The sequence below is a fragment of the Caloenas nicobarica genome, chromosome 1 (assembly GCF_036013445.1).
Source record: "Caloenas nicobarica isolate bCalNic1 chromosome 1, bCalNic1.hap1, whole genome shotgun sequence".
NCBI lineage: Eukaryota > Metazoa > Chordata > Aves > Columbiformes > Columbidae > Caloenas > Caloenas nicobarica.
The window spans coordinates 26,787,887-26,810,645 of NC_088245.1; the positions used below are offsets into that span (position 1 = coordinate 26,787,887).

At 45.4% G+C, this 22,759-nt stretch overlaps 2 protein-coding genes across 2 annotated transcripts in view; both read left to right on the forward strand.

Moving 5' to 3' along the window:
• Positions 1-616: 616 nt before the first annotated feature.
• Positions 617-7,311, forward strand: ANKRD7 (ankyrin repeat domain 7). The gene is made up of 10 exons (XM_065658696.1): positions 617-822; positions 1,359-1,470; positions 1,708-1,881; positions 1,970-2,076; positions 3,658-3,800; positions 3,953-4,014; positions 4,465-4,617; positions 4,928-5,091; positions 5,293-5,386; positions 7,183-7,311. The coding sequence occupies exons 1-10, from the start codon at positions 617-619 to the stop codon at positions 7,309-7,311; spliced, it is 1,344 nt and encodes a 447-aa protein (XP_065514768.1).
• Positions 7,312-9,747: 2,436 nt separating this feature from the next.
• The window catches only part of ANKRD26 (ankyrin repeat domain containing 26), a 58,783-nt gene continuing 45,771 nt past the window's right edge, over positions 9,748-22,759 (forward strand). The window contains exons 1-7 of the mRNA XM_065633042.1: positions 9,748-9,950; positions 14,040-14,154; positions 14,418-14,591; positions 14,703-14,809; positions 15,332-15,469; positions 16,250-16,398; positions 20,000-20,050. Coding sequence (XP_065489114.1) covers positions 9,748-9,950; positions 14,040-14,154; positions 14,418-14,591; positions 14,703-14,809; positions 15,332-15,469; positions 16,250-16,398; positions 20,000-20,050 — 937 coding nt within the window. The remainder of the gene's footprint in view (positions 9,951-14,039; positions 14,155-14,417; positions 14,592-14,702; positions 14,810-15,331; positions 15,470-16,249; positions 16,399-19,999; positions 20,051-22,759) is intronic.

The following is a 22,759-nucleotide window of genomic DNA, read 5'->3' on the forward strand; positions in this document are numbered from 1 at the left end:
GGGAGCAGGTGAGGTAAGAGCCGGCTCCAGGGTGTGCCGCAGCCTTGGGCCAGGCAGGAACAGCCCAGGCCCCCGCCCCGGGGCACCTGTCTCGGGGGCAGAGGCCCTGGGAGCCCTCACAAGGCCTGTGCCATGCCCATGGCCGGCCTGCACCTCGGTCGCCCCATCCTCTGCCCGGCCTCTGCCGGCCGCACCCGCCCCACCCGGCGCTGTCACCCCGGCTCTGCGTGTGACACCCCCGCGCGCCATCACTGCTGCGCAGGCACGGGGCTGGCGCGCCCTCTGCTGGCGCGCAGAGCAGCCGCCCAGTGCCGTCGCCGCCGCTGTGGTAGTGGCAGCACTTCCCGCGCTGGGAGCGTTGGCGTGTCCTTGGCCCGGCTCGGTGCTCCAGGCCGTGGCCACTGCTTGGGGAAAGCTCGTCTCCCTGTGCCTCTCCTTCACCTCATTTTTGTCCTCATCCTCACCCTCGTCCTTGAATTTCTCTTTGTCCTTGCCCTCATCCTTGTCCTAGCCCTTGTCCTTGTTCTCGTCCTAGTCCTTGCCCAAAGCCCAGAAGAGTCCACTGAGTGCCACCTCCTGCTAGTTGCTCCCAGCAGGCCGTGCTTGCACCACAGGCATGCAGAGGGTCCTGGGGCTCTTCAGCAAGAAGTGGCAGCAGTCACCCTCCAGCAGCCATTCTGGGCAGCCCTGCGCTGCCACCACCGCCACCGGCACCCACCTGGGCAGGCTGCACCGCGCAGCTGCCCACGGCGACCTGGCCTACCTGAGGCGGTGGTCCTGGTGGCCGAAGAAGTTTGGCATCGACAGGCGAGATGAGAAGCGGTGAGGGGCTGTGGGCTGCTGATGGCAGGCGGGAGGTTCTGAGCCAAGCCGCACTCCTCCTCGGCAGCCCTCTCTCCAGCACGAGGAGTGTGTTACAATGCAGAGCCGACTGCTCCAGCGAGGGCAGCAGCATGGCGCAAACAACCCCTTGGCAGCTTTTGGGTGCCATGTAGAAGCATCAGCCCTTAAAAGCTTTGTCTGGGATCACATTCGAGCTAAAGTTTGAAAAGTGAGATTTGCCCTGTCAGCTAGGAGACTGAACTCTAGAGCTTTTCATTGCTTGTAGTTGGCTGGGTCGGCTCCAACGCTGTTGGAAGCGTGTGCCACCGTCCTGTCGCTTTCCCATGATCTCCCTGCAAGTCTGTTTTGTGCTGCTCAGGCATCACCAGTTCCCTTCTGCCCTGTGGGTGACCAGTGCAGGGCTGCATCAGCTGCAAGTGGCAGGAGCAGAGTCTGGACAGGGTCCCCAGGCCTGGGTGACGACACAGCTTTCCTTCTTCTGTTGTCTACGTTAAGCTCATGAATTTACTTTTTAGGACACCTCTGCATCTTGCTTGTGAAAACGGCCATGTGGATGTTGTTAGATTTCTAGTCCAAGCCAACTGCCAGCTGAACCTTGCTGACAATTTCAGATCGCCACTGATGAAGGTATGTGGAAGGTTAGGCCCTTCTAAGCGGAACATATGGCCCGTGCATTAAATGAGAGGCGTCTGGTATGATTCTTTACACAGACCTGTGTAGAAATATGCATGTTGTAGTCGGTGTGGAATAGGCATATATTAGGTAACCTCTGAAGATGCTCTTCTTTCTTGGCATTCAGAAGCTGGGCTAGTTGTGACAGAGGGAAACAGCTGCAAGTTTTTCCTTTTTGTGTGTTGTTCCCAGGCAGTACAGTACCAGCGAGAATGTTGTGTGGCTATGCTGCTAGAGCATGGCACCAACCCCAATCTGGCAGACGCCGATGGTAACACTGCCCTTCACCTGGCTGTCCTCTCTCCTAATATGACTGTAGCATGGCTATTACTTGAATATAATGCCAATATTGATGCTCAGAACAAGGTAAGCTTGGCATTTGGGTAAAGCTGCTCTTTCAAAAAGGCGCTGAACTTGTCTGTGTTTTTCTAACTGGGATTATTCATCCTTTCAGGAGGGATTTACCCCCCTTAATCTTGCTGTCTCCAACCATCATGAGGAGCTGGTAGAGCTTCTTCGAAAAAAAGGGGCTGATGGGCATGTTGAAGATCCATGTGAAAGGTGAGGGGTTTGTCAAAATGGCATGTAGGTCGCCTTAGTCGTCTGCAGTGTGACTGACGAGAGGTGTGGGAATCAACTTTGAGAAAGAAGAAGGAGCCACAAGGAAAGAGTTCCTTGGATGACTGGGAAAAGCAGGTCTGCACTTGGCTGCTCTCATATCTCAACTGCTCTCATTCTTTCTGCACTGAGGACTGCAAGAAAGCACTGTCTGTGGTGCACCCTCCCCACACAGACCCAGACCCAGCAAGGAACTTTGTCATCAGCTCAGCAGCACCACTGCTCTGCAGGAGAGCCTCTTTTAAGTGGAGACATAGAGGTTGCAGAAGTGTTGTCAATGGAAGCACCGGGAGAAAGAGAGGCAACGTTGCGGGAGGGACAAGGGGCATAAAGGAACACACAACACGTTACAGCCGCACATCAGGAGAAAACTTCTCGTCATGAGGACAGTCAAGCAGTCAAACAGCTTGCTCCAGGAGCTTCTGCAGCCCACATCCATTGGGTCTTTGAAGAGCATAGTGAAAGGAGCCCTGAGCTGTGTGGTCTGACCTCGTGGCTGAGTCTCGTTTGGGGAGTCAGTTGACCTGAAGACCTCCTGAGGTCCCTTCCAACCTGAATTCCCTAACACTTCCATGTATTTGCCTTTGCTTTCACTGTGCTTGTAGGAAAAGGGGAAAGAACTGTCTTGGGAGCAAGCAGGGATTAAAATGACGACAATGTGGAGCCTGCAAAGTGGCTATATTTCATATTCACCCTTTGGATGCTTTAGGCGAGCTCTTGCGGTTGCCACATTTGCCGGGAATATGAATGCAGTCCAACTTCTTCATTGGCCCAGTGCTGATATTCATATAAAGAAAACTCTGGCCTCATGGCTGTGGGTTGTGCTGGCATGTCTGGGCATGTTGGGTAAACGGTTTATGTTGTTGTCAGAGGGGCTGAGTTGCCAGAGTGTCTGCGCTGGTTTATGAAGCTTTTCGGTGGTAGCCAGCTGAAAGCACTACATTACCCCCAGGAGCACGCCTTGTCTTCCCCATAAACATCTGCCTAAAACCAACTGTCACTTAAATCAGATTTCCTTTCTTCTCCCCCTGCCCCATTCTTTGAGCTTGTATCCATGCAGCTGTCTAAACTCTCAAGTCAAAGACTCCTGCAGTCCTTCCAAGTCAGGACAGAATTTCAGGAGACCATGGGCTGGCTTGACTTGAATAGCTGCAGTATAACGGAGCATCCTGCGGATATAGCACCCTTGCAGTTAGATATGAATATGCCAGAGGGCTTGTTAATTTTTGTAGTGCTCCATATGGAGAAGTTGTTTGTCAGTTTAGACTATAGCCAGCAGGGCTAAAGTGCTTCACAGAGACCAATATGCATCTAGAGAATGAGCATGGCTGCAGCAAATATTTCATCATGTAATAGCAGTACAAGAGTAAGGGGTGGGCTACGGGAGTGTTGCCATTTTGCACTTGGCAAGGAAAACAGAGAGGCTGGATAAGGAATGGCTGTTGCTGTTCTAGTCAAGCAGGTATGCAAAGATGTGCTTGTTTTTACCCACTCTATTTCCTCTCTTTTTCTATGTATCCTTAGTAAGCTACTTACAGAAAACATGGATGGTGAAAACACAGAAGAATCTTCTGCAGGTGGTGCAGAAGACACAGCAGTTCTCAGCAACTCCCTCCCTGTGACAACTGCTAACTTTATATCAGCAACACTTGCTCAGGACAGAGGAGGTAGCATCCTTAACTGTGGAAGAGCCATGAGGAAAATCACTGTGGCCTGTAGTAGAAACATTCCTCGTCTTTTGGATGCTGGGCTTGGATGATGGGAAAAAGCAGAGTGAGATAAACACTCAGAGTGTGTCACTTCTTACCTGCTTTCTCAGGTACCCTGCTAGCAGGAGGAAGAGAGCAAGAGGAAGATGCTGAACCTCCCAGGAATTTTGAGGTACTTTCTGTGAGGGACGCAGCGGGGTCCCCCTTGGTGCGCTTGCTTTTGGGCTTATGTACCTGTTTGGCTGCTCCTGCCACATATTTGTAACTGGAGGCCCTTGAAATACTTGTGCTCTAGACCAGCTGTTCAGTTAGGACTGGGACAAAGGCAGGTCAAGCTAATGACCAAGGACTCATAGCAACTGGCCTTTGAGTTTTATTTCTAGTATAGCACAGAAGCAGGCAAGTTTCCTGCCTGCTTCCCTCTTGCAGCATGGAGGTGCTCAGCTGAGAAAGATGGACAGGTCATCAGTTTTGCAGGTGCCTGCTGGTGGTGGGCATCATTTCCTACCTTTGAATTCACTCTGAAGACTGACCTAATTATGTAACCTAAGATGTAAATGCACACCTCCTAGTTTCATGTTCTTATCAAGTTCTTCATGCTCATGTAACAACATTCCTTTAGGATTTAACCACACAGCTGCAGCAGGAGCTTGCCGATGCTCTCAAAAAGCAAATTATGTCAGAAGCCTCACTGGAAGCTACTGTGGGCTACCACAGTGAACTGGAGGAAGACACTCTGCACTTGCAAAAGGAATCGGACGGGGTTGAAGCTGAGGTATGGAAAGCCTGTCACACAAAGAGTGTCACGAGTCACTGAAAGGCTCAGAGGGGCAGTGTCAGTGCTTAGAAACGTGCTGTAGGAAATCAGTGCAGAGATGGGAGAGGCCAGTTTGAAGATGCTGCAGTAACGCAGTTTGTGTTCATTTGCCAGTAGAGGCCAAGGTTTGAATGTACTTGAAATGATGACATTTCTTGGAGGAGAGGGTATGCACACACGCATGCAGTACTTGAATTCTTCAGCAGTAGTTGACTCCTCTCTATACAAGCTCATCTGACTACTGTGGATTCTTGCTGTGATTTTACAGTTGCTGGAGCTGGAAGAAGAGCATCTTCAGTCTGAGCATTGTGTTCAGGACTTGAAGACTGCCTTGGATAATAAGGAAAGAGAAGTCCTGGCTTCTTCCCAGAAAATGCAGGACCTTCTCTTGGAATCTTCTACTATAAAACAATGGGAAGAAAACGTGCAACGGTAGGAGAATAACCCTGTGAAGCCAGGTGTCTGTCGCTTTCGGGGATTGTGTGAAAACAACAGGAGAGGCTTGTTGCATCACAGCAAGTTCATACACAATTTTCAAGGATGCTTTTGGTTTCAACCATGTTATTTCACGCTGTTCTTTCACAAGTGGAGCTCTGGTGGATTTCCATAACAAGACCTGTATTTCTTTTTAAGCCTTGAAATTGAAAATGCCATATTGGAAGCCACAGTCCAGCAACAAAGCGATAGAATTGAAGCCCTTCAGAGAGACCTGCAAGCCTCTGCCTCAGTAAGCTGGTCACAAACTTCCCTTTTTGTGAGCTGCCGAGACTAGTTAGCTATTTCTGTGGGGAACTTTTAAGATGAGGTTTTCCTGGAGAGCCTAGGGGAGTTCAGTTCCTGTGTTCTCCTGAACACAGGCTGCTTGGAAAGCAGCCTGGTCCATTGCCCAGCTTTCTGGCTTTGAGAGTTTTCCCATGCTACTGTAGCAAGTCCTACTTCATGTTCGGAATGGTAAGGATTTGACACTAGCTCATTTTCTTCATAGTAGCTTGTCTGGTGCTAGGTTTTGAATTTGTGATGAAAAGCGTTAACAACACAGGGATGATTTACTTATTGCTGAGCAGCGCTTGCACACTGCCAAGGCCTTTTCTCTTTCTCATACTGCCCCACTAGCAAGTGGGTTGGGGTGCAAAGGGAGCTGGGGCAGGGGGGCAAAGCTAGAATATCTGACTTCAAATGATGATCCCATATGACATCATGCTCAACAATAAAAGCTGTGAAGAAGCAAGAGGGAGGGATGTTTGGAGATACGGCACTTGTCTTTCCAAGTAAGCATTATGCGTGATGAATCCCTGAGTTCCTAGAAACGGCTGAAAAACTGCCTGCTAATGGGCAATAGTGAATCAACTCTGTATTTTGCTTTGCTCACACACACAACTTCAGCTTTACCTTTGCAACTTTCAATGCTCCCCCCCATCCCACCAAGGGGGAGTGAGCGAGTGGCTGTGTGGTGTTTAGCTGCCTACTAGGGTAAAACCATGATCGATAGTGCATAACATGGATATCGTGGGCAGGAGGGAGATTTGTGGTTGAAAGTTGACAGAGGACAATGGACTTTGCAGATCCGTGTTACCTTTGCAGCTTTGTCACAGCTTGCTCTTGAGACCACGTTAGCTACCTGTGAATAGGTGATGGTTCTGTCTGGGCATGCAGGGGGCTGGGGTAAAGAATAATTAGGTGAGGTGATGCTGTACAGTAGCAGGCAGAGCATTTTCTTGCTCTCAGAAGCTCTGCAGTTGTTACAGAAGCCACAAGGGCAGGCTATTTTCTGTTCTGGGCACTAGAGGAATTATTAAATTGTATTATAAAGTATGTATCATTAAGAACTCCAGAGGACCTTTGGAAGAAATTTGTAGGAGCATTTTGTGTGTGCATGCATATCTTCTTACCCCCAAAGTTGTAACCTCATCTTGTCACTTCTCGAGTGTTCCTTCTTTCCACCAGCTTCAGTTGCTGGTTTTGGTTATGTTACCTCAGGTGTGTTCCGCAATCCGCATTAACCTTAACTGCAGATCTTGGGTGGGGAGGGGAGAGCTCACGCCTGTTTCCATGTAAGTTACTGCTCTGTATTGCGGTATTGTCTTTCTAGTCACCTCAGGTTTTTTTTCCTTTGCCACTGTTGCTTTCACAGAGGCAAAAGCAGAATGTGCTGGCTCTGACACCAAAGGACTCGCACAGCATGTGGGAGGAGAAACTGAAGTTTAAGATCCCACTTCGAGGAGCGTGTTGGTCAGAGTGATGGGAAAAAGGCTGAACTCTTGGAGCAGGTGAGTCCAGAAAATTCTCCAGACAGCCAGCCAATACCCAGGAGAACCATGTTCACCTTTTTGTCGAGTTCTTATTCAGCTTTTTTCCTGTTATGTCTGCCATTCAGGAGCTGAGTATCTTGTCATTTCGGGGTCATACAGGAAGCAACAGACAGAGATGTACTGCAGCTTCTATGTGGAGAACAATACGTGCATGTACTGCATGTAGATATTGTTCCTAATCTCTGTGTGTCATGTCTCTTTTCTGTTTTGAAAGCGTGACAGTAAAGGACAGCATGTAAAGAAACTGGAAGCAGAGATACACAAAGAGCATCTGCATGAAGAACTGAGAATAAACGCTGAACTGCAGAAAGACTGTGAGAGGTATGACTTTTTAGTATGTTGAAGAGGTATCTCTGAGTAGAAGTCAAGCTTTATTGAACTTTAATGGAAAAATAGGTGGACGTAATTCTTTCTGAGCAAATGCAAGCCTCATGTGGGTTCTTCCAAGGCACTTCTGTGCCTGAGCATATAGTTTTCAATAGCTACCAAAAGAACTGCAAATGCAGGTCAGTCTGCATTCTCCTGGGGGAAAGGAAGTCCTTTATTCCTCTTTTCATGTCAAATTTGGACCTCCAAGTGATTTCTGGCACAGTAATGCTGGCTTTTCTCAGTAATTCCTGGTGTGTCAAGCACATTACAGATGGAGCAAGCCATGCCTGTACTTTTTATGTAAGAGTGTGTGAAAAAGGCCAGTTCCCTTTGCTTCATTGTTTTCTTGACTAATTTGATGTGTAGGTTGAACAAGCTTCTGAACAGAGTTATGAAGAAAGTAAGTGTATAATGAGGAGAGAGAGTCCCAGCTTAGTTTACAGAGAGAAATGAAGAACAGCTGCTCTGAAATGGTCTGTGGGGGTGGTACGTTAAGAATCCAGGTGAGCTCTGGTTTATTTGAGGTTTTCTTGGTGATTTTCTTTTGTTGCTTCTGTTTGGTTTTTTGTTTTCTTTTGAGACCTGTATTGCCCTTTTCCTATCCATTTTTTGGTATGGTAAATTGTCTGTTTTCTCCTTGATGCCTCTTGTAGTAGTAGTAGTAAATTATAACCACTGCCGCAGTTGTCATCACGGGTAAAAATGAATGTGCAGAGCAGTACCTGCAAAGGCACATCAAGGGTGAGCAAGAGCCACAGCAGGGCCAGCATGGTCTCTGACCTCATGGGGGCCAGGAGCAGCATCATAGGCCCTCACCTAGAAGAGGAGAACAGGTCTGGTGACAGTAAGCGGGGCAGCCATGACCACAGATCACCAGGCCAGGCCATAGGGACAGGCAACCAGGACGTCACGTCCCTGGCTGAGGGTCAGGGCTGAGAGCAGTGAGGCTGGCACAGGCCTGGCTGCAGCTTGAGGCTACGCCAGCTTCTTCTAGGTCTGGCAGATGAATTCCTTCTTAGGAAGAGAGGGAAGTAACACCACCATAACTCGAACAACGGTATCAAGTTGGCTTTCCCCAAGATCAGCCCTTGATCCCCATCTTAGGCATGAGTTGAACAGGAGGCAGTTCAGCTTTGGCTTTTCTGAACGGTGTCCTTGCTTCCCAGGGCACGATGTGGTAGAGGTGACGCAGAAAAAAAAAAATCTATAACATTTGCCACCAGTAGCTCTCTCTGCCCATCTTTCCTTAGTCACCTTGACTCAAAAGCAGAGTTTCCAGAAGTGTTTTTGAGGTTGCTTTGACTGTTCAATAGTGTGTAACCTTTTCACGGAATCACAGAATGTTAGGGATTGGAAGGGACCTCGAAAGATCATCTAGTCCAATCCTCCCCCCCCAGAGCAGGAACACCTAGAGGTTAGGGTTAGGGTTACACAGGAAGGCGTCCAGGCAGGTTTTGAATGTCTCCAGAGAAGGAGACTCCACAACCCCCCTGGGCAGCCTGTTCCAGTGTTCTGTCACCCTCACTGAGAGGAAGTTTCTTCTCATATTTAAGTGGAACCTCTGTGTTCCAGTTTATACCCATTGCCCCTTGTCTTATCATTGGTTGTCACTGAGAAGAGCCTGGCTCCATCCTTGTGACACTCACCCTTTACATATTTATAAACATTCATGAGGTCACCCCTCAGTCTCCTCTCCTCCAAGCTGAAGAGACCCAGCTCCCTCAGCCTTTCCTCATAAGGGAGATGCTCCACGCCCTTAATCCCTGCTTCTCCACTCATTCCTCAGGTTCCTTGCTATAGCAGCCATGTTTCAGAGCTACATTCTTTTGTAGAAGGTGTTATTGTAGAATGAGTCAACTGCCTTTCCCTATTTTCACAGCTGAAGAGAAGACACCATTACCAACCAGGTGCTGGCAAAGCCCCACTTCCAGAAAACAAAGAGTGGTTCTACTGCGATACGTACAAGTAGTACTGATAAATAAACCGGGACATGAATTTCACTGGAGGTTTTGTCCATGAACAGCTCACGAGGGCAGACCAGGCACCGACCTCACACACAAACATGGCGGCCGCCCCGTGGATATTTAAACGCGCCGCTAACGGCCACCGCGCTCCTGGGCTCGCGCATGCGCGGAGCCGCCCGCGCGGGGGGCAGAGCCAGCCGTTGGCTCCCGACACCGCCCACCGCGCCTGCGCCGTCGCGCGGGAGGCGGTGGCCGTGGGCGCCGTTGCCGTTACCGGGGCAGCGAGCCGCTGTCACCTGGATACCCGCCCCCCGCAGTTCGCCCCGCAGCAGCGGGGGCCGCTTGCGGGGGCTCCAGCCCCGCGTCCTAGCCCCCGACTCTGCCCGCCGATTGCCTCCCGCCGTTGCTCCCCTGAGGCGGGACCGTGCCCGCGCCCCCGCCGCGGGATGAAGAGGATCTTCGGGTTCGGATGGAAGAAGAAGGGGCAGCCGCCGTCCGGCAGCCCCTCCCTGCCCTGCGCCGCCGGTGCCTACGAGATCCGGCAGAAGGACTTGGGCAAGCTGCACCGCGCGGCCGCCAGCGGCGACCTGGCCCGGGTGCGACAGGCGCTGAAGAAGTTCAGCATCGACGAGCGAGACAAGGCGGAGCGGTAAGGGGGGCGCGGCGCCGCAGGGGGGTCCCGGCAGCGGCGGGGGCCTCGAGGTGCAGCCGCAGCCCCCGGCAGCTCAGCGGCGCGGGGGGCGAACGGCCGCATCGCTGCGAGGGGCGGGAGGGCTGGCTCCGCCACCGAGCTCGGCTCTCGGCTGCGTGCGGGAGTCGGGTTTGTGCCCTTCCATTCAGCCTAGCATCCCGCTGTCGCCTTACCCTTTTGTCCCGGCCTCCTTTCCCGGAGTCGCAGGGGTGGAGGGGAGCTGGCAGCAGAAAGATGGGGTGCACAAGGGACCTCACCGCCATTCCCCAGCCACACTCAGCTGTCAAACTGCAATCGCATGCATCTTTGTGTATCTCTGAGGGCTCAGCATGTAAGTTTAGTAGTTGAGCCAAAAAAGCTGCGCTCTCTTACCAGGGAGTAACTTGCGGAGAGGTAAGCACTGTAGTTAGGAAAGTTAGAGTGCGGAATAAACGTGGTTTATCTTGGTGCTCCATGCACAGTTGCCTGATAAACCTTTTATGACAGTGATGTGTCAGCCAAAGCAACAGTCTGATTTTGGGTGGCAGTTAGTTGTTTGCTCTGAGGCTTTGGCACAGCTAATCAGTGCCTTGGCTTGGAAGATCTGGGCAGCGGCTTGCAGGAGAAGCAGCTTTTTCTGGTAGGTGTTATTGTGTGGGTTTTTGAGTCAAGCATAGCAAGTACTTGCAATTAAGGAGAAGCCCTGGGCTGCAGCATAGCGCTTAGTGATGCATCATAAGCATAAGGGAATCAACTGAAGTTTTTGGGTCGTGTATATGTCAATCCTCTAATGCTTTTTCTGAAAAGACTTGGAGTCAAAACCTTCATGACATTCTAAAGACATGCTGGTTTTGTCAGAGTAGCTCAGCATCTATCCCAAAGACTGGACTTTCGCCAGCCAGCTAACTTATTGCCCTGAAAACACCTAAATACACCTATATTTATAGGAGAAGCAAAGAAGAGCACAGTAAGCATGCACTTCAGTAATATGGGCTGTGTGCCTGTGTGTTGCCAGTTAGTATTTGTTTATGCAGCTGGCAATGGGGGATGCAGTTTAAGGTGGTCTGAGTGCTTTTTGTGCACACTCCAGCTTCCTGAGTCAAGGTACCCAGTGACATTTATGGAAATAGCTGCTGAATGTTTAACTTTTTTTCTTACTACTCCTTCTCTTTGACTGTGGCTGATTCAGTCAGTCATCAGGTCTTAGCAGACCCTGGCAGGAAGTTTGGCTGGGTTTTAGATTTTAAGTTCATCTTGCCTAGAAAGCTTTGTTTCCTCTGGAAAGGTTTCCTTCTGTGTGTCATGCTATTATCAGTGTTATAACTGGGCAAATAAAATAACACATTGTAAAAAAAACCAAAACCAAAACAAAATAAAAAACCAAAGCAAAACAAAAACAAACAAACAAACAAACAAACAAAACCACCAAAAACCCCAACCAACCAACCAAACAAACAAAACCCAAAAAAACAAAAAAAAACCCCCACAACTGTGATGGTTTTGGCATGACAGTGCCCGGTGCTGAAGAGCTCACTTGAGAGGAATTCAGTGGACAGTCTGCCTGGTTGCTGCAACCCCTGTATGCTATACCAGCTATGTGGGTTGCAGGCCCACCTGTGCCCTCTTAAGTGCTTGTGGCTGTGATATGTGTTGTGAGTGACCATCATATGCAGTTGTGTTTCAGAGCTTCACTGTGTCCTCCAGGGACTGGAAGAGTTGACATAGTTGGAAATAGATGTAAAGAATAGGAAATGTGGGTAGTAATGGCTAACATGTGCATTGTTCACATGAATATCTCTGTTCTGCTCCTCAGGATTTCCAGAACCAAAATCTTGTACCAGGGACATGGCAAGTATCACACCTATAGGCTCCTTCCATAAAGTGGGTCCTGTAGCCTACAGGACCTCCCAAAAATGCGCCTGGAACAGCATCAGTTAGGAACAGGCAGCTTTTCAGAGGTGGTCTAGCAAAGCCTTCAGACTTGCTGAACGAGATGGGTGAAACTCAGCAGGGAGTTGGAAGCACTGTAGGCATGATGCCAGCTAGTCATGAATCCTGGGTCAAAGCTAATCACTGAGGGAGATTTACCTTGTCAGCTGCCTGTCAGAATGAACTCTAGAGCTTTTCATTGCTTAGCTTGTAGCTGCTGGGTCATCAGCTCAAGTGCTGTTGGAAATGTGTGACGCCAGCCTGCTATTTCCCATTGGAGCTGTTTTGCAGCTGTTTAGGCATCAGCAGTTCTACCCCATGGGCAATCAGCATAGGATTGCAGCAGCAGGAGAAGCAGAGTCTGGGCAGGGTCCGCACAGCTGGGTGGCAGAGCAGCTTTGGTGTTACTGGAGGTTTCTTGCAGGTACATGAAACTGTGATGTTCCCTGCCAGCCTGTTCCCTAAAGTGGATCTTCTGTGCAGCTCAGCAGGCCTCGCTGCAAGCAGAGCCACCTCCTTTCTTGTTGGCAGACTGAGAGGCTTGGTTGAGGAGGGCAGCAACCAGTTGCAGGTTTTCTGAAGGCTTTTCGGTTTGCAGAGCTGACAGTGACTTCTTGAGGTTTGTCATGTTTCATAGTGCTTGCTAGTAGCAGCTTTTAGATGATCGTGGACTCCTTCATAGCCAGTTATGGTCAGCTCCCAGATAATCTCAGTCAGTCATTTCTTCAGAGATGGAGGATCCTGTATACTTACATGGGAATTTCTCAAAAAGTGGTGGTAGTCACCATTGAGGGACTCTTCTGTTGATGGTTCTGTCTGTTCCCCGTCTGTAGCAAGACATTGCAAGTTCTGTGTTTTGTGTGTTTTTCTTGTCCTCATCCTTGTTGCCATGGAGGAGGCACATCAGCTACACTGTAACAAGAAGTATCTGCATTACAAATTACTGTGTTTCTGCCTTTGTGTACCTCTCCCTTTCCATTCCCACCTAGCCAGTGAGCTGCTGTCCTCTTGCTTCTCAGCAACGTACCAAAACAATTTCAAGGTTAGTCGAGCATTTCTAAATACAGACAAGGACCTACCCACAGTGATGCAGTTCAAAACTAGTGCTGCCATGCCCCTTGGTTCTTGAGGAACTGCCTGCGGGATTGTTATGGCATCACCTTCAAGGGAGAAAGGTCCTGTCTGTTTTCTGGATTGTCTCCTGCTCTGTTGGGACAGGTGTCCTGCAGAGCAGCAGGAGCTTTACCTTCTGCACAGAGTGAAGCTTATGCTGCTTTCTGCCTTGTGATTTAGGGGGAAACACATGCAAGGACTTTCTGGGTGATTGTGTCTTTGGGTACAACTAGGCTGATTAATTGACATCAGACCTAAAATGTTCTGTGGCTTGAAGGAGCCCTTTTCTTTCTGGCAAGACTTTAACTTGAAGAAAAAAGTTTCATTTTCTTATGCTGGTCATGTATTTTTGAAATACAGTATTCCTTCCTTGAAGAGGACTTCCTCTGTAGTAGGCTTTTTATGACTATGATAGTTTAGCATGTCAGGATGGTCAAATGTTACTTTCCTGTAGTCAGGATTACAGTGTCCTGCTGTCTAGTTTGCTACATGTTATCAGAGGCACTTCGGTGCAAGTGCATCCTTGTGTTTGGTGCAGTAGTAAACAAGCTAGAAAACAAAAAGACGCATAAATTCTCAAAGTGCAGGGAAACACTAATATTCTTGCTATAAAACCCACCTTCTACATTTCTGATACACTTCCAATATGTGAATGATCACAGAAAAACTTAGAGGTTTACTTGCCATAGCCCTCAGATGCTCAGGCTTTGATCTCTGTTGCTGTGCCTTGTGTGTTGTCCTGCTGGGTGCAGCGACCAACGCCTGGGCACAGGAATCTGTTTGTGCAGAGTCAGTTTTACAGTGAAGGAAATGTCACCTTATGAAGTAGACTCTGTGGAAGGTTTTTCCTAGCCAGCCTCAGGCATATGGTGTGCAGCTGCTGTTACTTGTAATCTTTTGCTGTTACAAAATCTTTTCTTAAGCTTACTTTATGCAAAGTGAAACTTGTGGTCATATCAATTTATCACAGCCTGATATATTTCTTTAGTTGTCTGTCTGTGCTAATTTAATATATTTAATTTTTAGGACACCTCTGCATCTCGCCTGTGCGAATGGCCACGTGCCTGTTGTTACATATTTGGTAGAAAGCAAGTGTAATCTAGATCTTTTTGACAATGATAACAGATCGCCCCTGATGAAGGTATGTGGAATATGTTATGTGCTTGTGGGGCTTATTGATTATGCACTAAATGATGTATCTTGCAGGATTCTTTACACAGACCTGTGTAGAAACATGTATATTGTGATTGATTGGCATGGAATAGGCATATGTTACTGTTAAGGAATAGACTGCATGAGCTAATCTTTGAATGTGCTCTTATTTTCCAGCATTGGCAAGCTGGGGGAATGGTAACAGAGTGAAATGTAAACGCTTGAAGTTTTTCCTTTGTGTGTTGTTCCCAGGCAGTACAGTGCCAGCAAGAAAAATGTGTGGCTATTCTACTAGAACATGGTGCCGACCCAAATCTGGCAGATGTTGATGGCAACAGTGCCCTTCATCTGTCTGTAATCTCACCTAATATAACTGTAGCAGGGTTGCTACTTGAGTATGATGCCGATATTGATGCCCAGAATAAGGTAAATGCTTGTATTTGTTAAGGAAGTTCTTTCAAAAAGTTGCATTAATATTTCTCTTCAAGGTTTTTTTGACTTTGGTTTTTAACTTGATTTATTTATCCGTCCTTTCAGGAGGGATGTACTCCACTTATTCTTGCTGTCTCTGAACACCAGGAAGAGATAGTAGAATTTCTCCTTAGGAAAGGAGCTAATGTGCATGCGCGAGATCAGTGTGAAAGGTGAGGGGTTTGTCAAAACGCTACATGAGTCTCTTTAGTACTCTTTAAGCTGGATTGATGAGAGGCACGGAAATGAGCTCTTAAAGAAAGAAATCAGGGAACCACACAGCAAGAGCTGTTTCTGTGTGACTTTTGAAAGCAGGTCTGCACTTGACTGCTGTCATACCTCAGTGGATGCTTTCTGCATTGAGGTTGCAAGAAGGCACTGGCTGTGATGGCCCTTCTGGCAGGAGACATGCCATTAGCTCAGCAGCGTTGCCTCAATTTGAAAAAACACATCTCCTGTGCAGCAGCATAGTTTGTATGTGTTGTCTATGTGGAAGCTTTGTGTGAAGATTGAACTTTTGTCTTGACTTCCTCTCCCATTTTATTGTTGTTTTTAATACTTAATGGAAACTGCTTTTTCTTTTGTTCTTTTTGAAGTAATTGGAAAATTCTATTTTATGAGAGCAAATAGGAATAAAAATAATTACAGTGTCTGTGTAAAAGGATCTATTTTGTATCATATTTTGGATGTTTCAGAACACCACTTATGACTGCTGCTTCTGGTGGAGAGCTTAATTTGATAAAAGTTCTTCTTCAGTATGGTGCTGATGTTTCCCATAAAGACACTAATGGATGGACAGCTGAAGATTATGCGGTTATTCATGGATATTCTAGGTAATTTTTTAACTTTATCATTAGAAAAAGTTGTCAGTTATCAGCACGGCTTTTGAACTTCTTTGGTAACAGCTCCGAGGTTTAATGGTGTGTTGAGACCTGTCTTGATGCTGTGCTCAGTGGCATCTTCTGATATGTATCGTTCCTGTGTCTAGTGTTAATTTGGAAGTTGACGAAAATTTCCACCCAGAATTCTCTCTTAGATTTCAAGTTTTGCCGCAAAGCTCCCATGTGACCATAAAAGCTCTAAAAAGTGTCTGTATCTTACTGTTATCCATTGATGGAACTTAGCAAACTGAAATGCATGTAAACCCTCTCTCCAGACCAGCACCATTGTCTTTACTGACTACCACTACAATGCCCAGGAACTACCAGCCTTTTGTTTTAGAGGAGGTCTAACTGATATCCCTTTTGTTAAAATGTTAAGCAGTTTTAATCCTGTCTGCATAGCTTTGTACGTGTGGGTGTTCCTTCTCTGAGGTGGTTATGTGTGCTTAAAAACCTGGCTGAAAAAAATGTACCAAGCAGGAGTTAATGACTTTGTTGGTATGAATATCCATCTATAGAATAAATATGACTGTAAGGAATATTGAAGTATGTAATAGTCATGCAATAAGTTCTGTGTGTATTACTCTGAGCAAATACATACAAGTATATTAATTCATATGGCTATGAATATGCACAGGATGGATAATAAATGGCTGTTAACTATTTTGTTCAATGTTATAAGCAAGTATATGGTTATTTTTACCAATATATTTCCTCTCTTTCTCTATATAGTCTTAGTGAACAACTGGCAGAACACGCAGACTGGGAAAACATGGGAGAAGCTTCTGCAGGTGGTGCACCAGGCCTCCCAGTACTTAGCACTCCTTACCGGGCAGGAGCTGCTGGCATTACACTGGGTGCACCTGCTGTGGACAGAGGAGGTAGGATCCTTGATTGTGGACGAGCTCATGAGGAAAATTGCTATGGCCTTTTCTTTAGGTGATTTGTATGTTAACGCTTGTTGTGTTCACCATTGACTTCAGTGGGGGTGTCAGATGGAGTAGCACAAGAAGTTTTGTGAATGCGCTTATTTGTTGCTAGTTGGAGATGCTTCTTGTCAGGCCGTGAATTGGGATTTGTGTGCTACATGTCCACTTACAGGTTGTTCCCTTCTGCCTGTCAGATTGCCCATCTATATAGGTTTTTCTAGAGAGAGAGAGAAGTGGGACAGGGAAGAAACTAGGTGAGGATGTTTTTGTTTTTCAGATGTGTACTTTTACCTGTAGATGGCCATTCCGATTGTGAAAATCCAATTGCAAAAGCAGTAGGTTCATCCTGAGTAAGTTGTTCATCTTTCTGTAGTTAGGAAGCAACAGATGAGTTAACAGGAAGATAACATCATGTTGATTCCACTGAGTTTGTGTGTCTTTGTTTTAATATTAATAGTTTCACTTGCACTAAGCTCCTTTTAATGAGTGGTCTTATTTCTCAGCATCAGTTAAAATTGTTTCTGTGTAGGTGCTGTAGATATCTATTTAGGAAAAATTGTCTTAGAAAAGTGACTTTGTTAACAACAACAATACACTGTCTGTGTATACTGTATCTTCTGTGACATAGTTTGATTTACAATAAAAATAGTGGTTTTCTTCCACTTTCAGTAATTTTATGAGAGAAACTTTTAAAAATATGTATTACCTCATGATCCATAAAAAAACAGTTAAATTGACCTGTGATAAAAAATTAACTCTTTCAGTGAGTTTTTCAAATCTAGTCTATGCTTATGAGCTCACATAACTGTAGAGGAATCTTAGAAAACTGATATTTTCATGTAAACAAAACTGTTTGTCTTGTACTTTACAAATCAGGCCCTACAGTGGGAGGTTTTATTCTTTCTGGTTTTTTAAGGGTGTTAGAATTATGTGGCAAATGGGCAGCAGACGGTGTTCAAATACAGTTCACTCCTTTTTTAAATACGTCAAGAAATATGAGCAAAACATGGGATATTTTTCATCATTGACGTTTCCAAGATATGGGAATATGGGAATTCAATTTAGAGCAGTTGCTTTGATCTAGTTGGAGATTTGTAAAGTTTCTGATAGATAGAAGGAAGATTTTCATTGTTTGGGTTTTTTTGTTGTTGTTAGTAGTGGTTTTTGTTTTGGCTTGGTTTTTTTGAAAGGGCTTGATATAGGTAGTTTAATCAGCAAAATATTACTTTCACCCAAACAGCACTCTCTGTTACTGCTTCCTGTGAATGTAGATGATTGCTGTGGTACCACATTGTAATGGCTGATACGCCTGGGTTATTTTAAAATACGTGACTTGAAGAATAATTGTGTTGTATGATTCCAAAACTGACATACTTTCAGCAAAATACGGGTTCTTGAATCAAATAATTAGCCCCATTCCTTGAAATTTATGATACTATTAATATAAGTCCCCAAATTATGGGAAATCTTTACTTATGTTCATTTGAAGAGGCATAGTAAGTGTGAAGAGAACGTTATGTGGGTTAAGGACTTGGGAGGAGAAAGCATGTGCTGCTCTCAGTCTGTTTCTAGTAGGGCTCGTTTTTCTTCTGAATAGTATGAATCCTTTTGTCCCTGTGCTCGGTCTTTTGAAAGATGACCCCAGCACATTGAGTGAGAGATTAGTAGCATATAGGGAACACTCATTGGCATTAATTCTGCAGTCTGTGGCTTGCACCCGCAAAGCACACGTCCTGCATCATGAGAGCCCCTTCGATATGCTGCATAACAGGCTTTGAAGCCTCTGTTAGAGGAGAAGCTGGGATGATCTTGACAGACCAGAGAAACACCCACTTTGAAATTACTTTCTTTTGCTCTTCTGTAATGTTTTCCTGGGATCTTCAATGTTGTCCTTATCCCTTTTGCTGCTTTTTACTTGTTGAACATTCTTCAAAATATTCTCCTCTCATGAGCAAGTCAGCATATTTAAGAAGTTGGCACATGCTTATTTGATTGTTTACTTTTTGTCACAACATGGACCTTTTTATTAATCACAGATGAGTTTGCAAAAACCTCCAAATGAATGGCTTCCAGCCCTAGCATATTGAATGACAGACTTTTAGATTTGAAGTTGGAATTTCTTTGGCAAAAATAACAATTATGCAACTCTTCTAAAGGCAAGGATTCAGATTTCTAGTATGTTTGCAGTGGCAGCTTGTTTTAGCTACTGCACTGCATATTAGCATATTGTTCCTTCGGTGTTTCCCTGAGTCCCTGGAAACACTGTTGGTTTTTGATCGTAGACCTCTTGGAAAATAAATGAGTGCTTCAGTGTGATTTACATCTCCTGACGTCAGGAAAAGTTGTCCTGTATCACCTTTTAAGAAAACTGAGAAATGGAGAAGGGATGAGAAACCATCCTGAGGTCCTTTGTTAACTCTGTAATTGTATGTTTTTGATAGGAGTCCTTTTGCCACATCCATTACATGTATTTATAATAAAATCAATATAAGCAGGACTCCCTTCTGCTCTGAGACAAATGTTATGGCCTTACCACAAAGAAATTTGTTGTCAGTTAGCTGCAATAACAGAACCTCACTATTCGTTGATTTAAAACATAAAATTTTACCAAGTAGGATGGGTGGAGCAGGTGGTTGGTGATTTATATTCTGAAACTTCTACCCCACAACACACAGACATGCATAGACACAGAAACACGCATGCATGACACTCACACCAGTCAACGCACCTGTTTTGGTCCAGTTGCAGCCTGTCATATAGCACTGGGGGAGCAGAGTATTCGTTCAGACTACTTGTCATGTCTGCATTCTGGTTGGTGGCGTAGGCTTCTGCATGCCAACAGTTCGGCATGGTCACATCAATGTAAGCAGGGCTCTCTTATCTTCACACTGATGTAGGAGGGGCCTATGTATCAGGCACCAACTGACACAACTTTCAAGGTGAGCTGGTTTAAGGCAACCAGTTTCTGGGATGCTTTTTCAATGAGGGATAACTAGCATGCTAAAACTGTAACTTGAGATGAGTGAATGTAAATAACATAATGGCTGGAAGTTATGTAGTGGTGGAGCCAAGATTTCCTTCAAAATGTCTGGATAGTATATCTCCAAAGTTTAGTTGTTGGCACTTAAGGGTTTTGGGGATGCTTAGAGGGAGTGGTTTTGAGTGTGCTGTATGTATAAAGCACTCTACAAATATGAAGGAATTGCATTTGCAGTCTATGCTAGATGAGGACTAGTCAAGTTAGCAGTAAAGTAAATTTCTGGTAATCTGTTGCAGTATTTCAAAATGTTGGAATATAGGTATTTTACATGGAGCTAGTAAATTAAGTTACACTGTTTGACACTGTCCCTTGAGAGTAGAGTTCTGTAGTTTGTGGTTGTTTTCATTTCTAGCACTTAAAACTGTAGAGTAGGCTCGTAGTCACGGTACATTCTCCCATTGCTATAGCTTTGTCGATGTGCTGCTTATGTTTTCCAAATTTCTGAGAATTCAAATTTATTCTGATGTCACTGTTTCGTCTGTCCTTTCCATGCCTTTTCCTAAATGGATATAGGAATGCAACAATCTCCTAACCACACATCAAGAACAGGAAAATCAAGGAAAGGTATTCTGTACAGTAGCATTTCAAATATGAAACATGTTGTATTATGTACAAATACATCTATGATGTTTTCTGTCCTAGAGGACCCTATTTTGTTGGGTTTGCTTTTATAAATTAGATTTGAGAGCAGTCTTTGGGCGCTTTTTGTTTGTTTGCATGTTTTGCATGAGTCATTTGTTATTGAATTGTTTGCTTTGTTTCATCAGTGACAGTATTTTTTTAAAAAAAATATGTTCTTTGATTGCTCCAAAATGGAAATAGACTTCAGTTAAAGGGGAAACAAGTAATCCCCAGCGACGACTTTTCTAGATCCCGTTTCTATGGTAGGGCATCAAGGTCTGTCTGAAAGCGTGCTCATGAACTTCCTCTGTTGCCTTCTAACAGACTATGTGACCTGGTTTCGATCATTGCTTGAAGTTACTGTACATTGAAAGCAAAAGTTCAGATAACTTACTTAGCTGGTTTGATTAATTATAACTGTACTAATCAAAAATATAACTGAAGTAATGTGTCAAGAGTTTGTAACTGGCTGTTCCTCCCTATCCCCCCAGTTTTAAGAGGCATGTTTTCATTCAGCTTGGGACGTTAGCAGGTAGATTAGACTGTGAGCACTGAGTTTACAGGAAGCTGCAGAATGTAAAAGTAATTACTATTTTTAAATATTATGTGTTTGTAATAGGAAACATTAAAAATTGGAGACTGTGTTAGTATTTTAACTAGTTTAGCTCACACTAGAAGTTTGAGCCTCTAGGTTTTGTCTACGTGACATGTCTACTGCATTTCATGGTCTGAAAGCCTTGTTCGAGTCAGGAGATGTACTCATCAAAGTTCCCACATAAACCCTGTCTTTAGGACAATTTGCATGCTCATTTGTGGTTTACTGGTAGTAGAAGAGAAGTCTTCAGGCATGGTATGCCTTTGTTTTCTTTTGTCTTCAATGATTTTGCCCAACACCTCAGTTTTGTTGTCAGCATGCGACTTTACAGGAGGTCACCTATCTCCATCTCCTGTTTATAAACAACTTCATTTTGTTATGATAGTTAACAAGAATTAGTTATTGAGAACTTGAGGAGTGCTGAAATAGCTGCTCTGTGGAGGTTATATTTGTTTGGTTTTCCCTTCTGTCTTGGGACTCGAAGAGCCCTTTTGTTTCAACTTAGTTGTTGATAGTTGAGATTTTAGCACTCTTCAGGCTGGATTCCTCGAGTGCAGATTTCATTAGTACATCAGCGGTGTTCTAGAGCGCACTCTCATCAAGTTTGCAAATGGCCCCAAACTGGGGGGATTGTTCTATACACTCCAGGGCAGCGCTGCCATTCAGAGGAACCTTGGCGAGCTGGGGAAAAGGACTGTCAGGCATGTCTTACAAAATTCAGCAAGGAGAAATGCTGAGTCCTGCACACAGAGAGGAACATGTTGGGACTGCCTGGCTGGAGAGCTGCTTTGCTGAGAAGGACAGAGGGTCTTGGCAGAGAGTGAGCTAAGTGTGAGCCAGCGGGGTGCCCTGGCGACTGAGAAGCTCAACAGTGTCCTGGGCTGTATTAAGAGCAGCATAGCCAAGAAATTGAGAAAAATGATTGTCCATCCTCCTTGGCAACTAACTGGAGTGTGTCCAGCTCCCTGGGTATAACTTTGAGCCACCAGTGCAAGAGAGACTGGTCTTTCAACAGTGAGCAAATTCAGTGGAGGGCCATCCGATTTGTCTAGGGCAGGAGTACTTGCCCTTTCAGGAGAGGCTGAGGAAACTGGGCTTCAGTTTCTGAGGAAACTGAGAAAACTCTTCTTCAGCCTAAAGAAGAGCTGACTTTGAAGGGGACCTAGCAGCAGCTTCCAGTACATATGAGGCGAAGACAAAGACGGATCCTTCCCAGTGGTGCTTGACAGGAGGTGAAGACACCAGAAGCATAAATGCAAACAAGAGTTTCTAACTGGATGTGAGAAGCTTCACTGTGATAAGGACAGTAAAACAGAGAGGTTGTACAGTCTCCTTCCTTGGAGGTGTTCAAGACTGGACTGGATTAAGCCTTAAGCAACCTTATCTGACCTCTTCACTAAGCCAGTTTTGAAGAGTTGTTGGCTAAGAGACTTCCTGAAGTCCCTTCTGACCTGATTTGTCCTATGATCCTATGTCCAAGTTGCCTTGATAACACTGACGAAAGCTTGGCGTGTAGCATAGAATGCCCTGGTTATTATGCCCCTTTTGTCTGTTGAATGCCCTTTTCAGTGCAGTGTAGAGAACTGCTGGTGATTCTTCTACCTGAGGATAAGCTTTAGGTCTTAATTGTACTTTTTGAATTTTTTCTTTACCTTTTCAGAATAATCTGTGACTGGGTAGAGCATTAGGTAGTGTAGTATATAGCATAATGTTATACATGTTACATAAAGTAGTAAAATCTCTGCATGTGATGTGTACTCGAGTGTAATATGAGTGCTTCAGAGGTTCATGTACTAGTATTTTGCTAAACCATCATTATGTGAACTGTTAGCTAACACAGCATATTCCTACTATGCTATTTTTTTTAGTTTAGAGGTGTTTCTTAAACTTCTAGGATGTAAGAGTCCAAAGGAGAGAGAACTCTGGTATTTTTTGTTTTCTTTTTTAATTCAGTATGGCTTGAAAAATAGGTCGTTTTGGAAATAGATTCATTCATGTTGTCTTGTGTTGAATTGACTGCCCAAAATTTCATTCTATTATGACCTTTAGAGTTGTCC